Source organism: Fistularia commersonii, chromosome 32, assembly GCF_037954325.1.
Source record: "Fistularia commersonii isolate RoL2024-O1a breed Wild chromosome 32, RoL_Fcom_v1.0, whole genome shotgun sequence".
Classification (NCBI taxonomy): Eukaryota; Metazoa; Chordata; class Actinopteri; order Syngnathiformes; family Fistulariidae; genus Fistularia; species Fistularia commersonii.
Window position 1 is genome coordinate 10533108 of NC_141315.1, and position 19393 is coordinate 10552500.

Genomic DNA, 19393 nt, shown 5'->3' on the forward strand with positions numbered 1-19393 from the left:
GGTCAAATTAACCCTTAACATGATAAGAGGGTTAAAAAGAAAAAAAAAAAAAAACAGAAAAAATAAGCGGTTTCTAAATTCAATATGGATTGAAAATACTTTTCAAAAAATTAAAAGAAAATAGTTTGGTGGACCGGATGAAATAGCAAAACGGGCCGGATTTGGCCCGCAGGCCATAAAACGCCCAGGTTTGGTGTAGAAGGTTCAAACGCACAGTTACGGCACGCCGCCGGACGCGGAGCTGCAGGGATGGCGGCGGCGGCGGCGGCGCAGCTGCCGCAGGGATGAGCGACCCCGAGCAAAACGGCGTGAAGCGGAAGTAAAAAGCAGATGGGGGAAGGAGGGAGGAGATCCCCCTTCCAACGTGACGCAGGAGGATTTGGTGCCTAAATGTTGACAGGAAATTCGTCACAGAGTGTGTGTGTGTGTGTGTGTGTGTGTGTGTGTGTGTGTGTGTGTGTGTGTGTGTGTGTGTGTGCTCCATCGGCAAAGCTGCAGCTCAGAGGTGCGCCTCCTCGGCCGAAGCTCTCGCCAAGTCCTCCCTCCAGCTCCTCCGCCGCCGGAGATTTCCGCCTAATCCTAGTCCGAGCCGCCGCCGAGGGCCGGAGATTACAACAGATCCCGCCGCCGTCTGCCGCCGCCGAAGCCGGAAAAGCAAAGCCGGTGACGAACGTGAACCCGGACTAAACCCCGGCGTGGACAAGAAGCGAGAAGTTCGGTTCCCAATCGCCGCCGCCATCTTAGCGCCGCCGCTCACGATCCAGAAATCCAAATCTGTCCCGTTTAGCTCCCGTCATCATGAGCGAGGCATCGCGTGAAACTGTAAGTAGTCGTAAAAAGTAGTTCCCGTTAGTTTTTACGGCACGATATCGGCATCTTGAACCAACAGGAACATGGCGCTATGGAGGGAAGGTAGTTATTTTTTATGTCATGATATGACATAATGAACTGACGAGTCTCAACATAAAAATGGACTCACAATGCAGCTAACAGTTACCATAGACTGACATTAGTTGTGCTAAGCTAACGACACGTCATAGCACAAACAAGGACGTGTGTGTTCTCGTCTCGCGGTAGGAGCCAGAGCGGACCAGCTAGCTAATCCGGCAACCGAATGTCCACACAGGAAGTGGGACTGAGTCACTTCCTGGAGAACGCGGCGGCGAGGACAGCCTGAGCCTTCAAACAACGTCAGTGCCGCAAATAAACACGGCGAGAAAATCCCACGGCACCTGAAATAAAGCACACACACACACACAAACACGCACACTTCCGACCAATCAGCTGAGCGGCTTCTTCAAATGTGTGAAGGGAAAACAAAAAAGTATCTGCTCGCACCTCCTTTGCAAACTGCAGGGAGTGAAAGTGGAGCAGCAGAGGACTGAATCTTCTTCTTCTTCTACCGTATTTTCACGACTATAAGGCGCACGGAAAAGTCTTCGATTTTCTTTCAAATGTGCGGCGCGCCCTGTGTGTGTTGCTGTTGTAAGGCGGACGTAGTAGAGAACATAATGTGAACGTTAAATGGGGAAGTGTGGGCGTCGAGTGTATATAAAAGAACAGGTATGTGTGTTATGCAGAACATTGTTGTTTTTACAACCCTGAAAACATGGCCGACAAACACATCCAGCCCAGCCACATCGCTAACATGTGCGCAATACGCACGCTAACGTGTCTGCCGGCACTGCTGTTCCAGCTTTCGCAAAAGCCGGCATCATTTCTGAGGAAAGTGACTCTGACAGTGAAGAAAGTGAACCTGGCATATTTGATGGAGATTTAACGCAGCTGTTCAAATCAGAAACAGAGGATGAGGACTTCCATGGGTTTGATTAATGACAATTACCGGGAAAAAAATGTGAATACCAAACTCAGTTTTGCTCCCGCTCTATTTTTAAATTTGCAGACTTGTATGCTTGTGTGTGTGTTGTTGTTGAAAGGCGGACGTAGTAAAGGACACCATGAGAACGTTAAAGGGGGAAGTGTGGCCGTGGATTGTATATAAAACCCATGCCTTATAATCAGGTGCGCCTTATGTGTGTGTTAAATACAGTAATGGCACACATAATTGAGACTGCGCCTTTTAGTGTGGTGCGCCTTATGGTCGGGAAAATACGGTACTTCTTCTTTTGCTGCTCCTCAATGGCCCCCTGAGCTGCTCCATTAGCTTTTACAGTAGCGTCACACACACACACACACACACACAAATACACACACACACACACATAGTCACAAAGCCCCTGAACCCAAACAGAGATCGAAGCCTCCTTACATTTTCCTTTCCTATGACTGGTTGTTGGCTCATATGTTACTTTCCTAGGATTTACTGTTTTGTCACATGTTACTTTCCTAGGATTTACTGTTTTGTCACATGTTCCCTTCCTCTGATTGGTTGTCATGTTTCATGTTCCCTTCCTCTAATTGGTTGTCATGTTTCATGTTTCCTTCCTCTGATTGGTTGTCATGTTGTTGCTTGTCACATTAATGTTTGGTGACCACTGTTTTCACATAATGTAATTTTAAAACATTCTAATAAAAATGTATAAAAACTCATTGTTAAAATATTACAAATTATAATATACATATTAATATATATTGTATAATTGTTATTGTTGTTATTATTAATACTCTATTCATAATAATGGTAGTAATAATGTTTTTTAGTGTTATGATGGTAAAAAAGGAAACCAAACTTCCCGGTTAAACATCAAATAATTTTAAAAATGCAACGAAACTGCGTCCTATTTATGTAAATATTTATGTGCACCCTTCACACCCACACACACACACACACACACACACACACACACACACACACTCATACTCATGGATCCTGGTGGAAAGGGGGGTGTAAAAAAATTTAATCTGCCTGCTCGGCTTGTCTGTGTCGATCTGCTGCAAGCGGACACTCTCACACACACACACACACACACACACACACTCACACACACACAACGTTGACCTTTCGGAGGTGAGACGACTCCGACGAAATCCAGCAATGTACCACTTCTCCTAAACGGCGTTTAGGGTTTGTGCTGCCTGGTTGAGCAGCGGGTCGGCCCACTTTCCCCCCCCGGAGACGGTTCCCATAACAACACCCACCAACAAATCAATCGATCAATTTGTAAAGCAAACCGAAAGAAAATATATCATAATTTCCCGAAGGTCATTTTCACACACACACACACACATGCACGCCTTCGGGGACCATTAAGGGAAAGTCAAACTTGGCATCAAACATGGAGGGGGGTGTTAGAAGAGGAGGGCGGCTGAGTCATAGAGCCAGAGGAAGGTGAGAGGAGGAAGAGGAGGAGAGGAAGGTGAGAGGAGGAAGAGGAGGAGAGAGGGAACGAGGGATGACGGGAAGAGGAGGAGGACGAGTGAGAGAAGAGGGTGAGAAAGGCTGGGGAGGAGGGAGAAGATGGATGTGAGGAAGATGACATGGAGGAGGTGGAGGACGGTGAAGAGGATGAGGAGGGTGACGAAGGCTGTCAGCCACCAGTGCTTGAGGGATTTGGACACACACACACACACACACACACACACACACACACACATACACACTTCAATTAGCATGACAGTACCTCATAAATACTGAAAATGAGATACTTTCTTTTTAAGATAAGATAAGATAAGAACAACTTTATTAATCCCGAAGGAAATTGTTGTGCCAGAGTTACAGAAAATATAACAGTAATAAATAATAAAAAGAAAAGGCAGAATTAGATATAAAATAAACTATAAAGTGTCTCAGTGAAACTATAAAGTGTCTTGGTAAACAGGTACTTTGCTGAGCAACTTTACTTAAAAAAAGTCAATATTTGAAGTAGAATGAGAGGAATCATCTTCTTCCTCCCTTCTTTTCTCTCCTCCCGATCTATTTTTAGCTGATTTTCTGTTTATCGAGCCCCTTTCACTTCCTGCTGCATTAATTCAGCGGTGACACAGTTATTCTCCCTCTCATCTCGCCCCGTCATAAAAAGCCCTGCGTCTACCGTGGGAGGCGGAGCTTCGCTCGGGGGGGCGGAGCCACCACAGCTGGGGCCGCCGTTTGTTTGTAAACGTAGCATCTGCGCCGGAACCTCCCCCCGCGGTTTCACCCGGATGGTATCTCCCTCTTGTTTACTTCACATCTTCATCAACATTACAAGTGAGTTTGTGACCAAACCGGCTGTTGCTACATCTACTTCCTGCTTCTTCTTCTCGTCAGCCAATCATCTGCCTCCGTCTGCAACTTCCTGTCCGCCCTCAGCATCCTTCTCCTCCAGATCTCCATCATCCGTCCTCCGAATCGTCTCAGATGGACTCCTTCCCCGATCCTCTCCGGATTAGTCGCCTTTTATTGTCATTAAAATCACGATGGGCTAATTATCCCCCTATCACCCTGTCACGCTGCCGTTTCCATGGCGATACTCTACATCAGCGCAGTAAGTGTGTATTACAGAGAAGAAGAAGTGACACAAATTGAGGGGGGATGGAGGGATGGGAGGAAGAGGATGGAATATGGTGAAAAAGTGTAAAATCATGGCTTTTATTTTGAAAGAGCCGCCCACTTCCTGGTTTCTTTCCACAAGCCTCCCACAATTTTTAGGCCTCGGTTTACGAACACAAACAAACTCACTGGCTTTCCGTGTTGTAGTGTAGCATCAGTCCCAATGTAGCGTAGCATCAGTCCGCGTTGTTTCCATCGTTCATCGTTGTGTTCTCATGTTCTGACACCTTTTTGTCCTTTTTTCTGTAAGCTTCTTCCCAGATCTTCACCATCTGTTAATGTCCAAACCATCTCAGTCATCACTTTGTCTCGGTCATACATGTCCTGCACCCCTGTGACAAATTCTTCTTCTCCCTTCAGCTTTTCCCTTCAGGTGTCGCCACAGCGGATCCACCTTCTCCATCTAACCCTATTCTCTGGATCCTCCTCTCTCACACCAACTACCTTCATATCCTCTCTCACTACGTCCATAAATCTTCTCTTTGGTCTTCCTCCAGACCTCTTGCCTGGCAGCTCCAACTCCAGCATCTGTCTACCAATATATTCTCTATCCCTCCTCTGTCCATGACCCAACCATCTCAGTCTGGCTTCTCTGACCTTCTCTCCAAAACATCTAACATGTGCCATCCCTCTGATAGACTCATTCCTGATCCTCTCCATCCTGGTCACTCCCAAAGAGAACCTCAACATCTTCATCTCTGCAACCTCTAGTTCTGCCTGCTGTCTTTTGGTCATTGGAACAGTTTCTAGTCCAAACATCATCGCTGGTCTCACCACTGTCTTGTACACCTTTCCTTTTATTCTGGCTGATAGTCTTCCATCACATAGTACCCCTGACACTTTTCTCCACCCATTCCAACCTGCTTGGACCCATTTCTTTCCCTAAGCTAGCCTTCATTACGGCTCCCCAAAAGGTTAAAAGTGCTTGTGATAGCTGTTTTTAAGAACTTGAGAATCTTGTTGTAAGTCAACCATCTGAGGATCCCGAGGAACAAAGATGCGTTCCAGACGGCTGCTGTGGCCAAAGGGGCGACTATGTTCGGTCTCAAGTCAACTCCGTCAGTAGAGCATCAGACGTTTTTGGAGGGCGTCGTGATGCAGGTGGTAGAGCATTTGTCCTTGGAAGCCAACATTCCAGGTCCGATTCTAAGAGTTGTTGAGCAAGACACTGAAGCGCTAACTGCTCCCCTGGCGCAGCTACATGGCTAGCTAACTACTTATGGTTCATCCATGATAGGTTCAATGCGGAGAGGGCATTTCCCGCAAGGGAGATAAATTCATAAAAGTCTGAGGAGAAGTAGAAAAGTTATTGTTAGCTTGGATAAAAGAAAGAACGCTAGCTGGAGTTAGCATTCACAAGGATCTCGTCTGCGAGAAGGCTTTCCTTTTGCTGATTTAGCCGAGGAAATACAAGTGCCGGCAAAGAGAACAGCAGAAACACAGTGATAATTAAGGTTATCTTTAATTCATTTCTGTATTTTAGCCTAAAAATAAATCCATAAAAGAAGTTTCCAAAGAGTGCAGGATGTTTTGGGGACTGGAAAACGGAAGGGGGTTTAAAATGAAACTGATTCGGTTGGTGAACGGAGTCCAAGAACAAACTAAATTCGTAAGCTAAGGTACTACTGTACCAGAGTGTATCTGCAGAACGGAAGGTGACGGGGTCGAGAGACTCTTTAGGGTGAAAGGGTGAGCGGGGAAGTTTAAATCCCTGCGGTCCAAAGGCGACGTGACGGGCCGAAAGCCGGAGAGTCCACCGCACACCATCTCCACGTTCTCCGAGCGCACCACACCATCTGTCGGGTTTGCTAACCTTCATCGCTCTCTGCGCCGGAGCCGCCCTCGGCATCCTCCCCTCGGGAAACATGTGACATTCAGGCGACGCTGATTGGAAGCCAGTTGCCGACGGCAACAGGACAACAGCAGCCCTGCTTTTTTATTTTTCAAAAAACTGCAGAGACTCCTGGCGTGACTCGATGGCGGAAGAGTAGAGTCCGAGGCGCCGACGAAGCATCTGAGTCACAGGGAAAGAGTACAAGTCGAGTCCGAGTTAGGCCTGAGTCGAGTCCAAGACATAGTTACTGAAAGAGAGTCGGGGTAATAGCCATCACTGAGAGGAGTCCGAGTCAAGTCCGAGTGGCAGAGCAAGAGTTCAAGGTGACGGTGTTTCAGAGGACGAGTCCAAGTCCTTGGAGAAGAGTCTGAGTGGATAAAGTGTGCGAGTCGAGTCAGAGTCACAAAAGGAGGAAGGAAGGAGTCCTAGTCCAGTTCAAGTCCCTTAAGAGTCAAAGCAGAGTAAGAAGAGTCAACTCTGAGTTGAGTCCAAGTCACTGAAGAGGACTCTGAGGCACTGAGTGAGAGTTTGAGTCTCTCAAGAAGAGTCAGTCAAGCCAAGTCAACGATGTTTCAGAAGACGAGTCCAAGACGAGGATGGGTCACAGACCAAGTACAGGTTGACCCTCTGTCTCAGAAGAAGAGTACAAGTCGAGTCCCTATTGCTGAGTCTGAGCCGCAAAGGAAGAGTTGGAGTTCAGCAGCGCCTTGAGTGACCAGACTAGAGCTTTGGGAGTCCCGAAGGAGACCCCAAGTCGAGTCCGAGTTGAGTCCAACTCAGGGTTGAGTTGAACTCAAGTTGAGTCACCAAGGAAGGAAGAGTCCAGTATCAACATAGAGGAGCAGAACTGGAGCGTGAATCGGGTCATAGTTCAACCAGGATTCTCGACGTTTCGTCGATTCACGAGTCCGGTCGGTCGAGAGGAAGGCTAGCTGGGTCCAAATTGCTGGTGTTGGAGTCGAATTAAAAATTAGCGTAAGCTTCCCGGTCGAGGCCCGAGTCGTGGGGCGAGTCCAAGTGAGCTGAGACCTACAAGTCAGGTCACCATTTTGAATCCGGAAAACCTTTTCTCAGACGGGAACCGGCCGCCCCCTCGCAACGCCAGATCACCGGTACATTTTATTCCCCCCTCTTCCTCCTCATCACCGTTACGCAGCAACGGCTTGTTGACATTCAAATAAACCAGCGGCACTTGAACGCCCCTTCCCTGCTACCACACCCCCACCCGTCCGCCGCTGAAAGGGATTATTTGAATAAAAATGCAGAATTAAGGTCAGAGAGAAACCGACGGCGACGATGAGCCGCCATTAGAAGGCGAACAGACCCTCTTCATCCTCCTCGTCTTCTCCGGATTGTCAATCGCTAGTAATTAGCACTGAAGCGCCATTTAAAGTAGCCACGGCTAATTAGGAATGCCCCGTACGCTCACACCTCATTGTTTTATGAATTCGAGAGGAGGAAGGTGAGGAAGGCGAGGAAGGGCGAGGTCAAAAGGTCAAACCTCCCGCCTCCTTCCTCCGCAGGTGGGATGAAACCTCAGGCTCGGCAGGATTGGATCCGCCATCTTCCCCCCCGTTCTGTTTAATAATCTGTCTCCTCGTTCCCGTTAATCCCCGGGGCGTCACGGACCGCCGCCTCGCCACCGCTGTCGGGTTTTATCGCAAGGCAGTCAATTAGCCCGTCCCCCGGCGCCGGATCATCTGCTCCGCGGTAATTACCGCGTAATTAACAGCTCGACGCCGGCCTAGCGTTATAAAATTAAATAAAATCAAAGTCGTGTTCGCGGCTAAGTGTTTGTCTTCCTCGCCGTCACAGTCCTCGCCATGTGGACGGAGAAGGCGAAGCTGAAAATGATAAAGAAATGAACTTCAGTCTAGCTAGCACAAGCTAACGCTCGCTATTTTATGGGACAATGTGGGAACACGATGAGCCAAATCTCACCTCGGTGTTTTCAGTTACAGCTTTTTGTTTTTGGTACTTGTTTGAAGCCATGAGGGTTGCGCTGACGCTGTTTATCCCACCCGCATCGCAACAACGTCCACCAGGAAGTTGGCCAAGAAGTGGCGCCGCGGAGCCAAGCGACGGTTGGATAATTCCAACCGGCGGCGTACGGCGCTAGCAAGCTAGCCGGCGAGCAGCTCGCCTGAGGGCTGCTAGCGGGTTAGCAGAGACGAGCCACATTAACAAAAGTAAGCTAGGAGAAAGAAATGTAAATAACAAGCATCTGCGCTAATGAGCCTGTTCCACATGAAAGAGAAAATTCCTCCTGTGTGTGTGTGTGTGTGTGTGTGTGTGTGTGTTATGCGTGGTTTGTTTGTTTTTATTTTGGTTTTATTTATTTATGTGGGTAATGGATGTTATTGTTGCCCTACTTTGTCTTCATTTCCTTTGTTCGTGCTTGTGTGTTTTCTGTGTCACTGTGTGTGTGTGTGTGTGTGTGTGTGTGTAAACACACTGTTGTACTTGTACTAATGGTGCAGCTGCCGCTTGCTTTAAGGTTAACATGTGCACATGTACATGTGCTCATATATGCATCATGTTCTCACATATATTAATGCATTTGAATCACTATTTTTTTTTCCACTTTGAATCTGTATTTTGTGTTTTTGTAAATATCTGTACGGTGTCTTAAAATAAAATCAATTATTATGATTATTATTTATATGTTCAGAATACTTATTTGTGTAAATTCTGGACGATAGAGTACACCTTTACGGAGGCCACAACTACTGATTTTTAAAAGAAAAAAATATATTGTGCATAAATAAGCCGCACTTGTCTATAGACTTGAGATATTAACGCAGCAAGATCTTATAGGATTTTTTTTTTAATTAGTAAAATAAATGACGGTAACATGAATGCTTTTTTCAGAACTTCCGTGCAGCAGCAGCAGCTCTATTTCCTTCTAGGACAGCCAGACCGATCGCTTTCAAGTCGAAAGTTGCATCGAATGCATTTCTGCACGTCTTTTTCACAATGGCGGCGTGTGCAAAAAGCGCAAAATGACTGATCGGAGGAATTAATCGCAAATGCAAGTCGGTTTGCCGAAAGAGTCTCCTCTCTCACGCCAACTACCTTCATATCCTCTCTCACTACGTCCACACATTTTCTCTTTGGTCTTTTTCTAGACCTCCTGTCTGGCAGCTCCACCTTCAGCGACCTTCTACCCAGATCTTCACCATGGTTTGGCCATGAACAGAGGAGTGTTCATGTCCAAACCATCTCAGTCATCACTTTGTCTCGGTCATACATGTCCTGCACCCCTATGACAAATTCTTCTTTTCCTTTGGGCTTTTTCCTTCAGGGGTCTCCAGAGCGAATCCACCTTCTCCATCTAACCCTAATCTCTGGATCCTCCTCTCTCACGCCAACTACCTTCATATCCTCTCTCACGACATCCACACATCTTCTCTTTGGTCTTCTTCTAGACTTTCTGCCTGGCAGCTCCACCTTCAGTGACCTTCTACCCAGCTCTTCACCATGGTTTGGCCATGAACAGAGGAGTGCTAGTGTCCAAACCATCTCAGTCATCACTTTGTCTCGGTCATACATGTCCGGCACCACTGTGACAAATTCTTATTTTCCTTTGGGCTTTTCCCTTCAGGGATCTCCAGAGCGAATCCACCTTCTCCATCTAACCCTATTCTCTGGATCCTCCTCTCTCACACCAACTACCTTCATATCCTCCCATGACGTCCATCCATCTTCTCTTTGGTCTTCCTCTAGACCTCCAATCCGTCTACCAATATATTCCCGGTTCCTCCTCTGTACGTGACCCAACCATCTCAAAGAATACTTCAACATTTTTAGAATAGAATAGAACTTGCAGAAAGGGGAGGAGTTATAAAGTTTGATGGCCACAGGTAAGAAGGACCTTCTGCGGTGCTCCTCGGTGGTCTCAGTCTACGGCTGAAGGTGCCCTGATACCGAGCAGCTTCTCCAGCGTCTTCCTCTCAGACACGTCCGCCGACAAGTCCACTTCAACTCCCAGGATGGAGCTTCCTCTCTGAATTTACGGTATTTGTGTGTTTATACATGTTGGTATGCATTGAGCTGCTCTGGTTAGCTTCCCAAAACCTAACCCTAACTTACAGCACAAAAAACTGAAAGTTGTGTAGTGCTGAATACGACTAATGTAGTCGTAGGATCGTAGAAGTAGTAGTAGTAGTAGAAGCTCTTGTAGCTGAATAATTAATGGAGTCCATTTCCTAACCTCTGGGCTTTTAGTTTAGTGACGGGAGAAGATCCACTTCCTGACGCACCTCAGCTTCTCTGCCCGTGTCACCGCGGCAACCCAGATGCGAAGCATCGAGCGCATCTGTCGTTCGGAAAACCTGATACTGTAAACATCGCGTACAAAGTATTACAACTACTTTATCCTGAGGGGAAAAGTACTACTGCTGTGTTACCACAGGCAGAGTACTGCGATTGGACCGTCTTTGTGGTACATTGTGGTACATTTACAGCGATGGTACTGCCACGGTGTACTTGTACCACTCAAAGAGCCATTTGGAGACGTTTCCCTTTTGAAATTTTAAATGAATTAACTCGTTTTTTTGTTTTTTTTTGCCTAAAAACAACACGTGTTGCAGTTTTTTTTTTTAAATGAACAACTGCAGAGAAAATGAAATATTTATGTTTTATTCACTGTAATTTCCGGACTATTGAGCCGCACCGGCTAAAAATAACAAAATAAATCTATGTGTACATATATAGGCTGCACTTGTGACATGAGATATTTACACAGACACATGTTTTTAACTTTTATTATATACATAAATACATACTGGAAATGCTTTTTTCCAGCTGACGGTCATTTCATCGTCCGAGGCTAAATGTTTTGGTGGCGTGAAGCTCATTCCCCCCCCCAAAAAATTTAGCTGCATCGTGTTTTAAAGCGCGTGGAAAATAATAGCGGCTTATTTAAAGTCTGGAAATGACGGTAGATATGACAAGATCAGACTTTCACAGAAAGTTAATTCTGTTAATTCAAACATATTATTCTCTCTAGTTTCCTTTCTTTTCTTAACACAAACACGTCATTTTCACACAGGACATGATCTATTGCCGTCCCATTTGTCCCTTTGCGTCCTCCGGCCTCGCTAACATGGTAGCACCAGATGGGAACCTTCGGACTACAACCGCCGCCATTTTGGTAGTTCTGCATTCAGGCTGCTATTTTGTAGTTTTCTGAGGCTGCCGCCATTTTTGTAGTCCTTCAATCGACACACATCAGCATCTCAGATTGTCAAATATACAACGTATTTCTTTATTATATTCCAGCTTTGCTCAATCTTTGCTTGATTGATAACTAATAATCATCACCGATAATTGTTAGTTATTATCAATAACTAATTCTAGCTCCGCTCACTGTGCCACAAATGGAGCGCCGTGTGAGGCTACAGTGCAACAACGCACAACAATTGCCACAATCTTTGAATTTAAATGATATTTTAAAAACGAAGCAAGTAGAATAAAATACATTTTTTACAAAATACTTTTCAAAACTACAGGAAGAAACATCAGAGGGACCAGATACACTTAGAGTTGTAGTATCATCATGGATGGAGTACCTTGATACTACAGTACTTTTAACAGTATTACTGTAAAGTAATACTGTCAGAAAACTATAGGAATACTAGCAAGTACTGCAAAACCATAGTGAGGTGTTGTGGTACTTGTGTTTTCAAGTACCTGAAGTATTCGGTCGGGGCAGAAACACAGTAATACTCCATCACGGGTACTGCAACGTCAATGCAATTGCAGTAAAGTATCGTTATATTGATCGTGTACTGCAGTACCACCCGTAACCCGTCGATACGGTAACCGTGGCGATACCGATGGCCGCCCTCGTCCGACTGACGGCCGAGGGAACGTTCCAGAAGATCCGTGAGAAACCTGGTTCCAGCGCTCATGCAATTTTTCAGCATGACACACACGCAGCCATCTGGAGCACACACACACACACACACACACACACACACACACACACACACCAGGCCTCTTCAGTAATAGGATGCATGTATTCATCGCCCGGTGTCTTATTGTTATTTATAGACTGGAAATAAACCACGGCTCAGTCCAACCACATATCAGCTCCCCGACACACACTCACACACACACGATTAGGTGACCTGTGCAGGGCTGGCTTCCTCCCAGCGGCCGTGACAGCACTGCTTCACACACACACACACACACACACATACACACACCAAAGAGGCATTACTTAATTAAAAAGACTCAGATTTGCATGAGTTCCCCGCAGAGGAATCAAATGTGAATGAATCCATGTCCGACACTCGTGGCTTCACGTGATGGAGGTGGACAGAAGGTGACGGAGGGTGGGTTCTGCAGCCAGACCAGAAAATCAGCCGTCAACCAGCTGGAAACCAGCCGTGTTGCAAAGAGTCCAGACGAAGCCGGGAAACGGGCGGCGAATCATCCTGTAAACTGACTCTTCTGAGCAGAACGTCAGAGAAGGAATATCAGCGGAAATCCAGCACATGAGAAGCAGCAGGTGAAGGAAATACAGCGGGAAGTCATTTCAAACAAATATATTGAAAATGACCAGAAAAGAGGAGGAGAATGAGGAGCTTCAAGAGAACAGATCTCCGTCAGAAGATCCAAACAAAAATCACTGCAATGAAACCAAACAAGACACTGGCAGCGCCAGGCTCCGCCTCCCAGCAGACAGCTGGCTCCGCCTCCCAGAGCACCATTGGCTCCTCCTCCAAGAGCACTACAGGCTCCGCCTCCCAGCACACAACTGGCTCCGCCTCCGAGCATACAACTGGCTCCGCCTCCCAGAGCACCAATGGCTCCGCCTCCCACAGCCCCACAGGCCCCGCCTCCCAACATACAGCTGGGTCCGCCTCCCACAGTAGCACAGGCTCCGCCTCCCAGCATCCAGCTGGCTCCGCCTCCCAGTGCACCATTGGCTCCGCCTCCCAGCATACAAGTGGCTCCGCCTCCAAGAGCACCAATGGCTCCGCCTCCCACAGGCCCACAGGCTCCGTTTCCCAGCATGCAGCTGGCTCCGCCTCCTATAGCACCATTGGCTCCGCCTCCCAGCATCCAGCTGGCTCCGCCTCCCAGTGCACCATTGGCTCCGCCTCCCAGCATACAAGTGACTCCGCCTCCAATAGCACCAATGGCTCCGCCTCCCACAGCCCCACAGGCTCCGTTTCCCAGCGTGCAGCTGGCTCCGCCTCCCAGTGCACCATTGGCTCCGCCTCCCAGAGCAACACAGACTCCGCCTCCCAGCATACAGCTGGCTCCGCCTCCCAGAGCACCATTGGCCCCGCCTCCAGAACCAGCTCTGGCTCCGCTTCCAAAAAACACATCAGCCTTAATCAATATGAAATGAAATCATTAATAAAGATAAATCTCAGCAATGTACCCTTTCTGATCATTTCCTCCATTGATCATCGATCATCTCTCACAGGGAGTAGAGCCAATCAGAGCTGACACTGAGGGCAGGAGGCGGGGTTTAACCTCAGCTGTCAATCACAACCATATAATTGGAAAAAACTGAAAGAAAACATTTCCTGTAGCCTGTGCATGTGTGTGTATGTGTGTGTGTGTGTGTGTGTGTGTGTGTGTGTGCGCGCACCTGCTTGTTTCTCCCAAATTTGTATGCTCATGCTAATATCTGTGTACACAAATATGCATCCAGGATAGGCCCGGGAGGGCATGTGAGTGTGTGTGTGTGTGTGTGTGTGTGTGTGTGTGTGTGTCGGACTCACTGGTGGTGTTGTATCTGACGCCATAGAACATCTCTGGACAGGGGCGCGCCACCATCTGCCCAGCGCCACTCCTCGGCCAGCAGGTGCCGATGCCGTCGATGGAGGTGTCACAGTACGGACCCGGGCCTGCACACACATATACACACACACGTCAGTAACACACACACTCTCACACACACACACACACACACACACACGTGCATGTGAGTCTCCAGCGGCTCGGAGCCGGAATCTATTTCCAGCTTTGTTTCGCTTCTTTGATCTGAGTCCCTAAAACCTCCATGCAGGAGTTCCTTCCCCTGGCGAGGGGAGGCCTACACACACACACACACACACACACACACACACACACACACACACACACACACACACACACACACACACACACACACACACAGTTTGCACTGGCTCTGGGGGGAGTACGGGGGGGTTCCTCTCCGAAGAACTCATTATAGAAAATGTCGAGAACAAAACAAAAGTATTTGTTCGACTAAAATGGATGAAGTTTATTTGCGATTCTGCGAGAAAATTTCCAAAAAAAAAATCAGAAAAAGGAAAAATCATTATGAACTGAAAGAATTGAAAGAATGGAAAAGAAACAGGGAAGAAAATAAAATCGTTTTACTGTGCAGATAAACTGACATCCTTTGCAAATGGCTAAATAAATACAGAAAATAAATAAGTAAGTAAACAGAAAGATTGTCAATAAATATGAAAATTAAATAAAATGTGAATAAATAATTTATAAAAAATAAAAACCAGAAATTTAGAAAAAAATAAATATCTAATAAACTAAAAAAGAAAAAATAAATAATTGAATAAAAAAATTACTAAATAATATATAAGATAGATAGATAGATAGATAGATAGATAGATAGATAGATAGATAGATAGATAGATAGATAGATAGATAGATAGATAGATAGATAGATAGATAGATAGATAGATAGATAGATAGATAGATAGATAGATAGATAGATAGATAGATTGATTGATTGATTGATTGATTGATTGATTGATTGATTGATTGGATTGATTGGATTGATTGGATTGATTGATTGATTCCAGGAAAATAAAAAATAAATCCTAAAACTAAACATTTCACCAGGTGATGATCTGACGTTGTGACAAAGTTAGAGGGAAATTTGAAACTATATTGATTTGAAAAAATATTTGAAATTAAAAAGCAAAAAAAAAAAAAAAAAAAAAAGGTGCATCAGAAAAAAAAGCAAGCAATTTTCCTTTTTTTAAAAAAATGGTGTAAAAATCTCCATTTAATGATAATAATAAACCCTAAATTTGTCTTGATTTATTTCAATGTAAAGTTCCTCACCGCTCCACTGGGCCGAGGCGTTGCTCTGGGTCTGGTTCCAGGCCGAGGCCAACGTCTGCACTGGAGAACACAGGGAGAACCTGGTCAAGAACACACACACGCACACACACACACAAACACACACCTCCTGTTTGCACAGTTTAGAACCCGCCATGACAATCTCATTAAACCCAGCTTAGCAGCTACAAAGGGTGAGCGTTAAAGGGCAACGGTAAACACTGGTGACAGACCTTTCCCCGAGCAATAACCGGAGGTGCGGCTGAAGGAGGGGGAGGCGGCGAAGCAAATATGAATCTAGACGTTCCCCGAGGCGCCGCTGTTAACTCGCCGTACTTCCGGACGGGAAATGGAGGGCGGAAAGCGGTTCAAAAGCTCCGCGCCGCTCAAGAAGGGGGAAAAAAAAATTGAAAACGCGTCGTCGGGAAACCGTCGCTCGGACGTTCCTGCGGTAAGGTTGCCATGGTGACATCATCCCGAGCGATCCCCGTGACCTTTGACCCCCCCCCCCCCCGCCCCGACCGCCTCGTGAATCGGAGATGAGAGGCGTCGGCGGGTCGATCGATGGGGGGTTATTTGGAGAAACTGGACGCCGCCGGAACCGCCGTTTGTTATCCGACCTTGAGAGATGTTCACGCCTGGAACGCCGGCGAGGTGAGGTCGTCTGCGACGGAGGCTTCGGAGTTTTGGCGACGGAAAATCAATGGGGGCTTTATTTACAGTGACGCCGCCATTCATTGGTTGACGGCGGGGGTCGGGGGGGCTTACAGGAGATGTTGCTGGACAGCAGGAGCAGAGCTTCACACGTCAGGTCCACCGCCGAGGCCGACGGCAGGAGACTGGCCAGGGCGAACACCTGCAGGACACACACACACACACACACACACACACACACACAGAGTCATAAACACACTCTTTTCGTTTTTAAACGCTTCCCCTGCAAAGCAAGAATTTCATTTCCATCCCGACCGGAGATGATCCACCAAAAAGGGGAGGGGCTTAACCCGCACCTGTCAATCACAGGTTCATCCAACCGCTCGCCACCTTCGCGAGGAGAACGTTGAGGAACGCAAAGAAGACCCAGGTCCAGACCAGAACCTGGAACATGGTTCTTCAGGCGAGAACGCTAACAGATGCAGAACTCCATGACGTGGATTCATTCATTTTAAAGGACTGTCACCTGTGTGTGTGTGTGTGTGTGTGTGTGTGTGTGTGTGTGTGTGTGTGTGTGTGTGTGTGTGTGTGTGTGGGGGTGTGAGACCTTTCAGCTCCAAGGACACCAAGCCCGGAGGAGGAACACTTCCTCTGAAAGGGCTTCAGACAAAGAAAAACATTAAACTAATTATCTGCCAGCCATTCACCGCTGAGGTTGTTTAATGCTAACGGCTAACGCCCCCGGTGCGTCGTGATTGTGAAAACCGAAATGTCGGCGGGTCGTCAGGGTGCGCGGGATCCGGTCCAGAAATCCGATAATGAAGCCGGGCGGGTGAAAGTCCTCCCGCTGCAGTGTTAGCGATAGCGTTAGCACGCACGCTACCCGGGCCCTCATTAAACGCAGCTCCGACGGCTGCAACAACTCCGGCTTCCTGTTAGCCATTAGCCGCTTTCATCGCGAGGTGTCTCATTAGCCGTGTTAGCGTAACGTGAGCCGCTAGCGGAGCTCATCATGCTAATCCTTGAAAAGGTCACCAGGCTTCCGGGTCCTCCGAGGGTCTGCAGGACACGAGATGATGAGGACGAATGGACTTCATGAAGGTTTGGAGGCGAAGGTTGTTAAAGAACAAGGTGAACTGGAGCGAGACCAGAACTGACCACTGGGAACCAAACCATGATGAAGAACGCAGGAGAACGTAGAGGAATGGAGGGGAACATAGGAGAATGCAAGAGAATGTCAGAGACCTTAGGAGAATGTAGAAGAATCCAGCAGAACATAGGAGAACGCAGGAGAACAGAAGAACACAGGAGAAGGCATCAGGTTTTTGTTAACGTTCAAACTAAGTCAGGAGAACATAGAGAGCATGGAGAACGTGGAGAACATGTAGAACGTGGAGAACATGGAGAACATTGAGAACATAGCGAACATGGAGAATGTGGAGAACGTGTAGAAAATGGAGAACATGGAGAACATAGAGAATGTGGAGAGCATGGGAAACATGGAGAACGTGTAGAATGTGGAGAACATGGTGTGCATAGAGAATGTGGAGAATGTAGAGAACATGGAGAACGAGGAGAACATGGTGAGCATGGAGAATGTGGAGAGCATGGAGAACATGGGGAACATGTAGAATGTGGAGAACGTGGAGAGCATGGAGAACATGGAGAATGTGGAGAACATGGTGAGAATGGAGAATGTAGAGAACGTGGAGAACATGGAGAGCGTGGAGAACATGGGGAATGTTGAGAACGTGGTGAACATGGAGAACATGGGGAACATGGAGAACATGGAGAGCATGTAAAATGTGGAGAACGTAGAATGTGGAGAATGTGGAGCGCATGGAGAACGTGGAGAACATGGACAATGTAGAGAGCATGGAGAACATGGTTTGCATAGAGAATATGGAGAACGTGGTGAGCATGGAGAATGTGGAGATCATTGGGAATGTGGAGAACATGGAGAGCATGGACAACATAGAGAGCATGGAGAACATGAAGAACATGGAGAACGTGGAGAGCATGGAGAACATTGAGAACATGGAGAACGTTGAGATGGTGGAGAACATGTAGAACGTGGAGAACGTTGAGAACATGGACAATGTAGAGAACATGGAGAACATGGAGAACGTTGAGATCATGCCGCTGCTCGCTCCTCCAGGCATCGGGCTCTTGGACTTGTTTCAAAAGTAAAAAGCGTGAGAAGCGTTAGCGGCTTCGCTCCGGTCTGATCTGCACGCTGGCATGCAAACATCTGCTTCCTGACGTTCCTCAGCAGACACATGGAAGAGCAGCTCCCTAATCTGGATTATTTGCACCCGCTTTTCTTTTTTTTGTTCATAAAGCCTGTCAGGTGACAGCGGCGCCGCCTTACGCTAACAGGAGCTCGCATCCTGCTCACTTCCTGCTTCCTGCGGCCGGGGGGTGAAGCTCCGCCCCCTCCGTGACAAGGCTCATCTGATTGGTTCCCTCCTCGGTGGGAGGAGCTCATAATGGATGATTGACAGCTGCGTCGCAACGGGAAGATTTCATTTGAAAAATGGAAACTGAAAAGAAAAAAATTGGGGGCGAATTAGCATTAGCGCGAGATGTTTACCGATTTGTGAAACACCCGGTTAAACAAAAAAATATAAATAAATTTAAAAAGCAAATTAATATGAATAAAGAAGCAACCAGGAAGTGAGGGACGGCGGTGCGTTCGAGTGCCGCTGGGAAAAGTCAGCGTTGGTTAAATGTCACGGCACGAGCCTGGCTCTCCGGCACAACAGCAGCTGTCCTCGGGTCGGGAGGCCCCGCGGGACGGTAGGTAATAGTTGCATTCCACACACACACACACACACACACACACACACACACACACACACACACACACACACACACACACACACACATACCACCCTGCTAAATAAAACATCTCCATCAATAATGCAGCAGCTACAGTGAACGTTTCACTCGTCTCCCCGCAGACGCAGGAGATTGCTTTCAGGAGAAGGTGAAGAAGGTGTGTGTGGGGGGTCAATCTCTGCAGGGGGACACCTGGACCACCATGATCCTCCTGAACATCAGGAGATCCAGACAGTCGCCAGGGAGGGTTCTCCTTCCAGGGTTCTCCTTCCAGGGTTCTCCATCTTCTCCAGCCTGGGTCTTCCTGGTGTTCTCCTGGTTCCTGTCTCTCCATCCTGATCCTCCAGTCCAAACATGGCAGTGAAGACTCTGATTGGTCCACAGGTGTGGATGAGAAGCGGTTGGACGCCGCTGTGTGATTGACAGGTGACCCATCTGGGTTAAGCCCCGCCCCTTTCTCAAGCCTGAGCTGTGATTGGCTCCAGAATTGAGTGACAGAT

The 19393-nt window shown here is 47.3% G+C and overlaps 1 protein-coding gene across 3 annotated transcripts in view; it reads right to left on the bottom strand.

Annotated features, from left to right (window-relative positions):
• The window catches only part of LOC147215473 (corticotropin-releasing hormone receptor 1-like), a 64650-nt gene that overhangs the window by 43157 nt on the left and 2100 nt on the right, over positions 1-19393 (bottom strand). The window contains exons 2-5 of one of the 3 annotated variants that reach the window (XM_086139678.1): positions 18451-18595; positions 16167-16254; positions 15402-15461; positions 14069-14194 (exon numbers count right to left, since the gene is read on the bottom strand). In XM_086139678.1, coding sequence (XP_085995804.1) covers positions 14069-14194; positions 15402-15461; positions 16167-16254; positions 18451-18540 — 364 coding nt within the window. In that variant the 5' untranslated portion in view covers positions 18541-18595. Of the gene's footprint in view, positions 1-14068; positions 14195-15401; positions 15462-16166; positions 16255-18450; positions 18661-19393 lie in introns of those variants that run through there. The other 2 variants (XM_086139677.1, XM_086139679.1) reach the window with 2 other exon arrangements.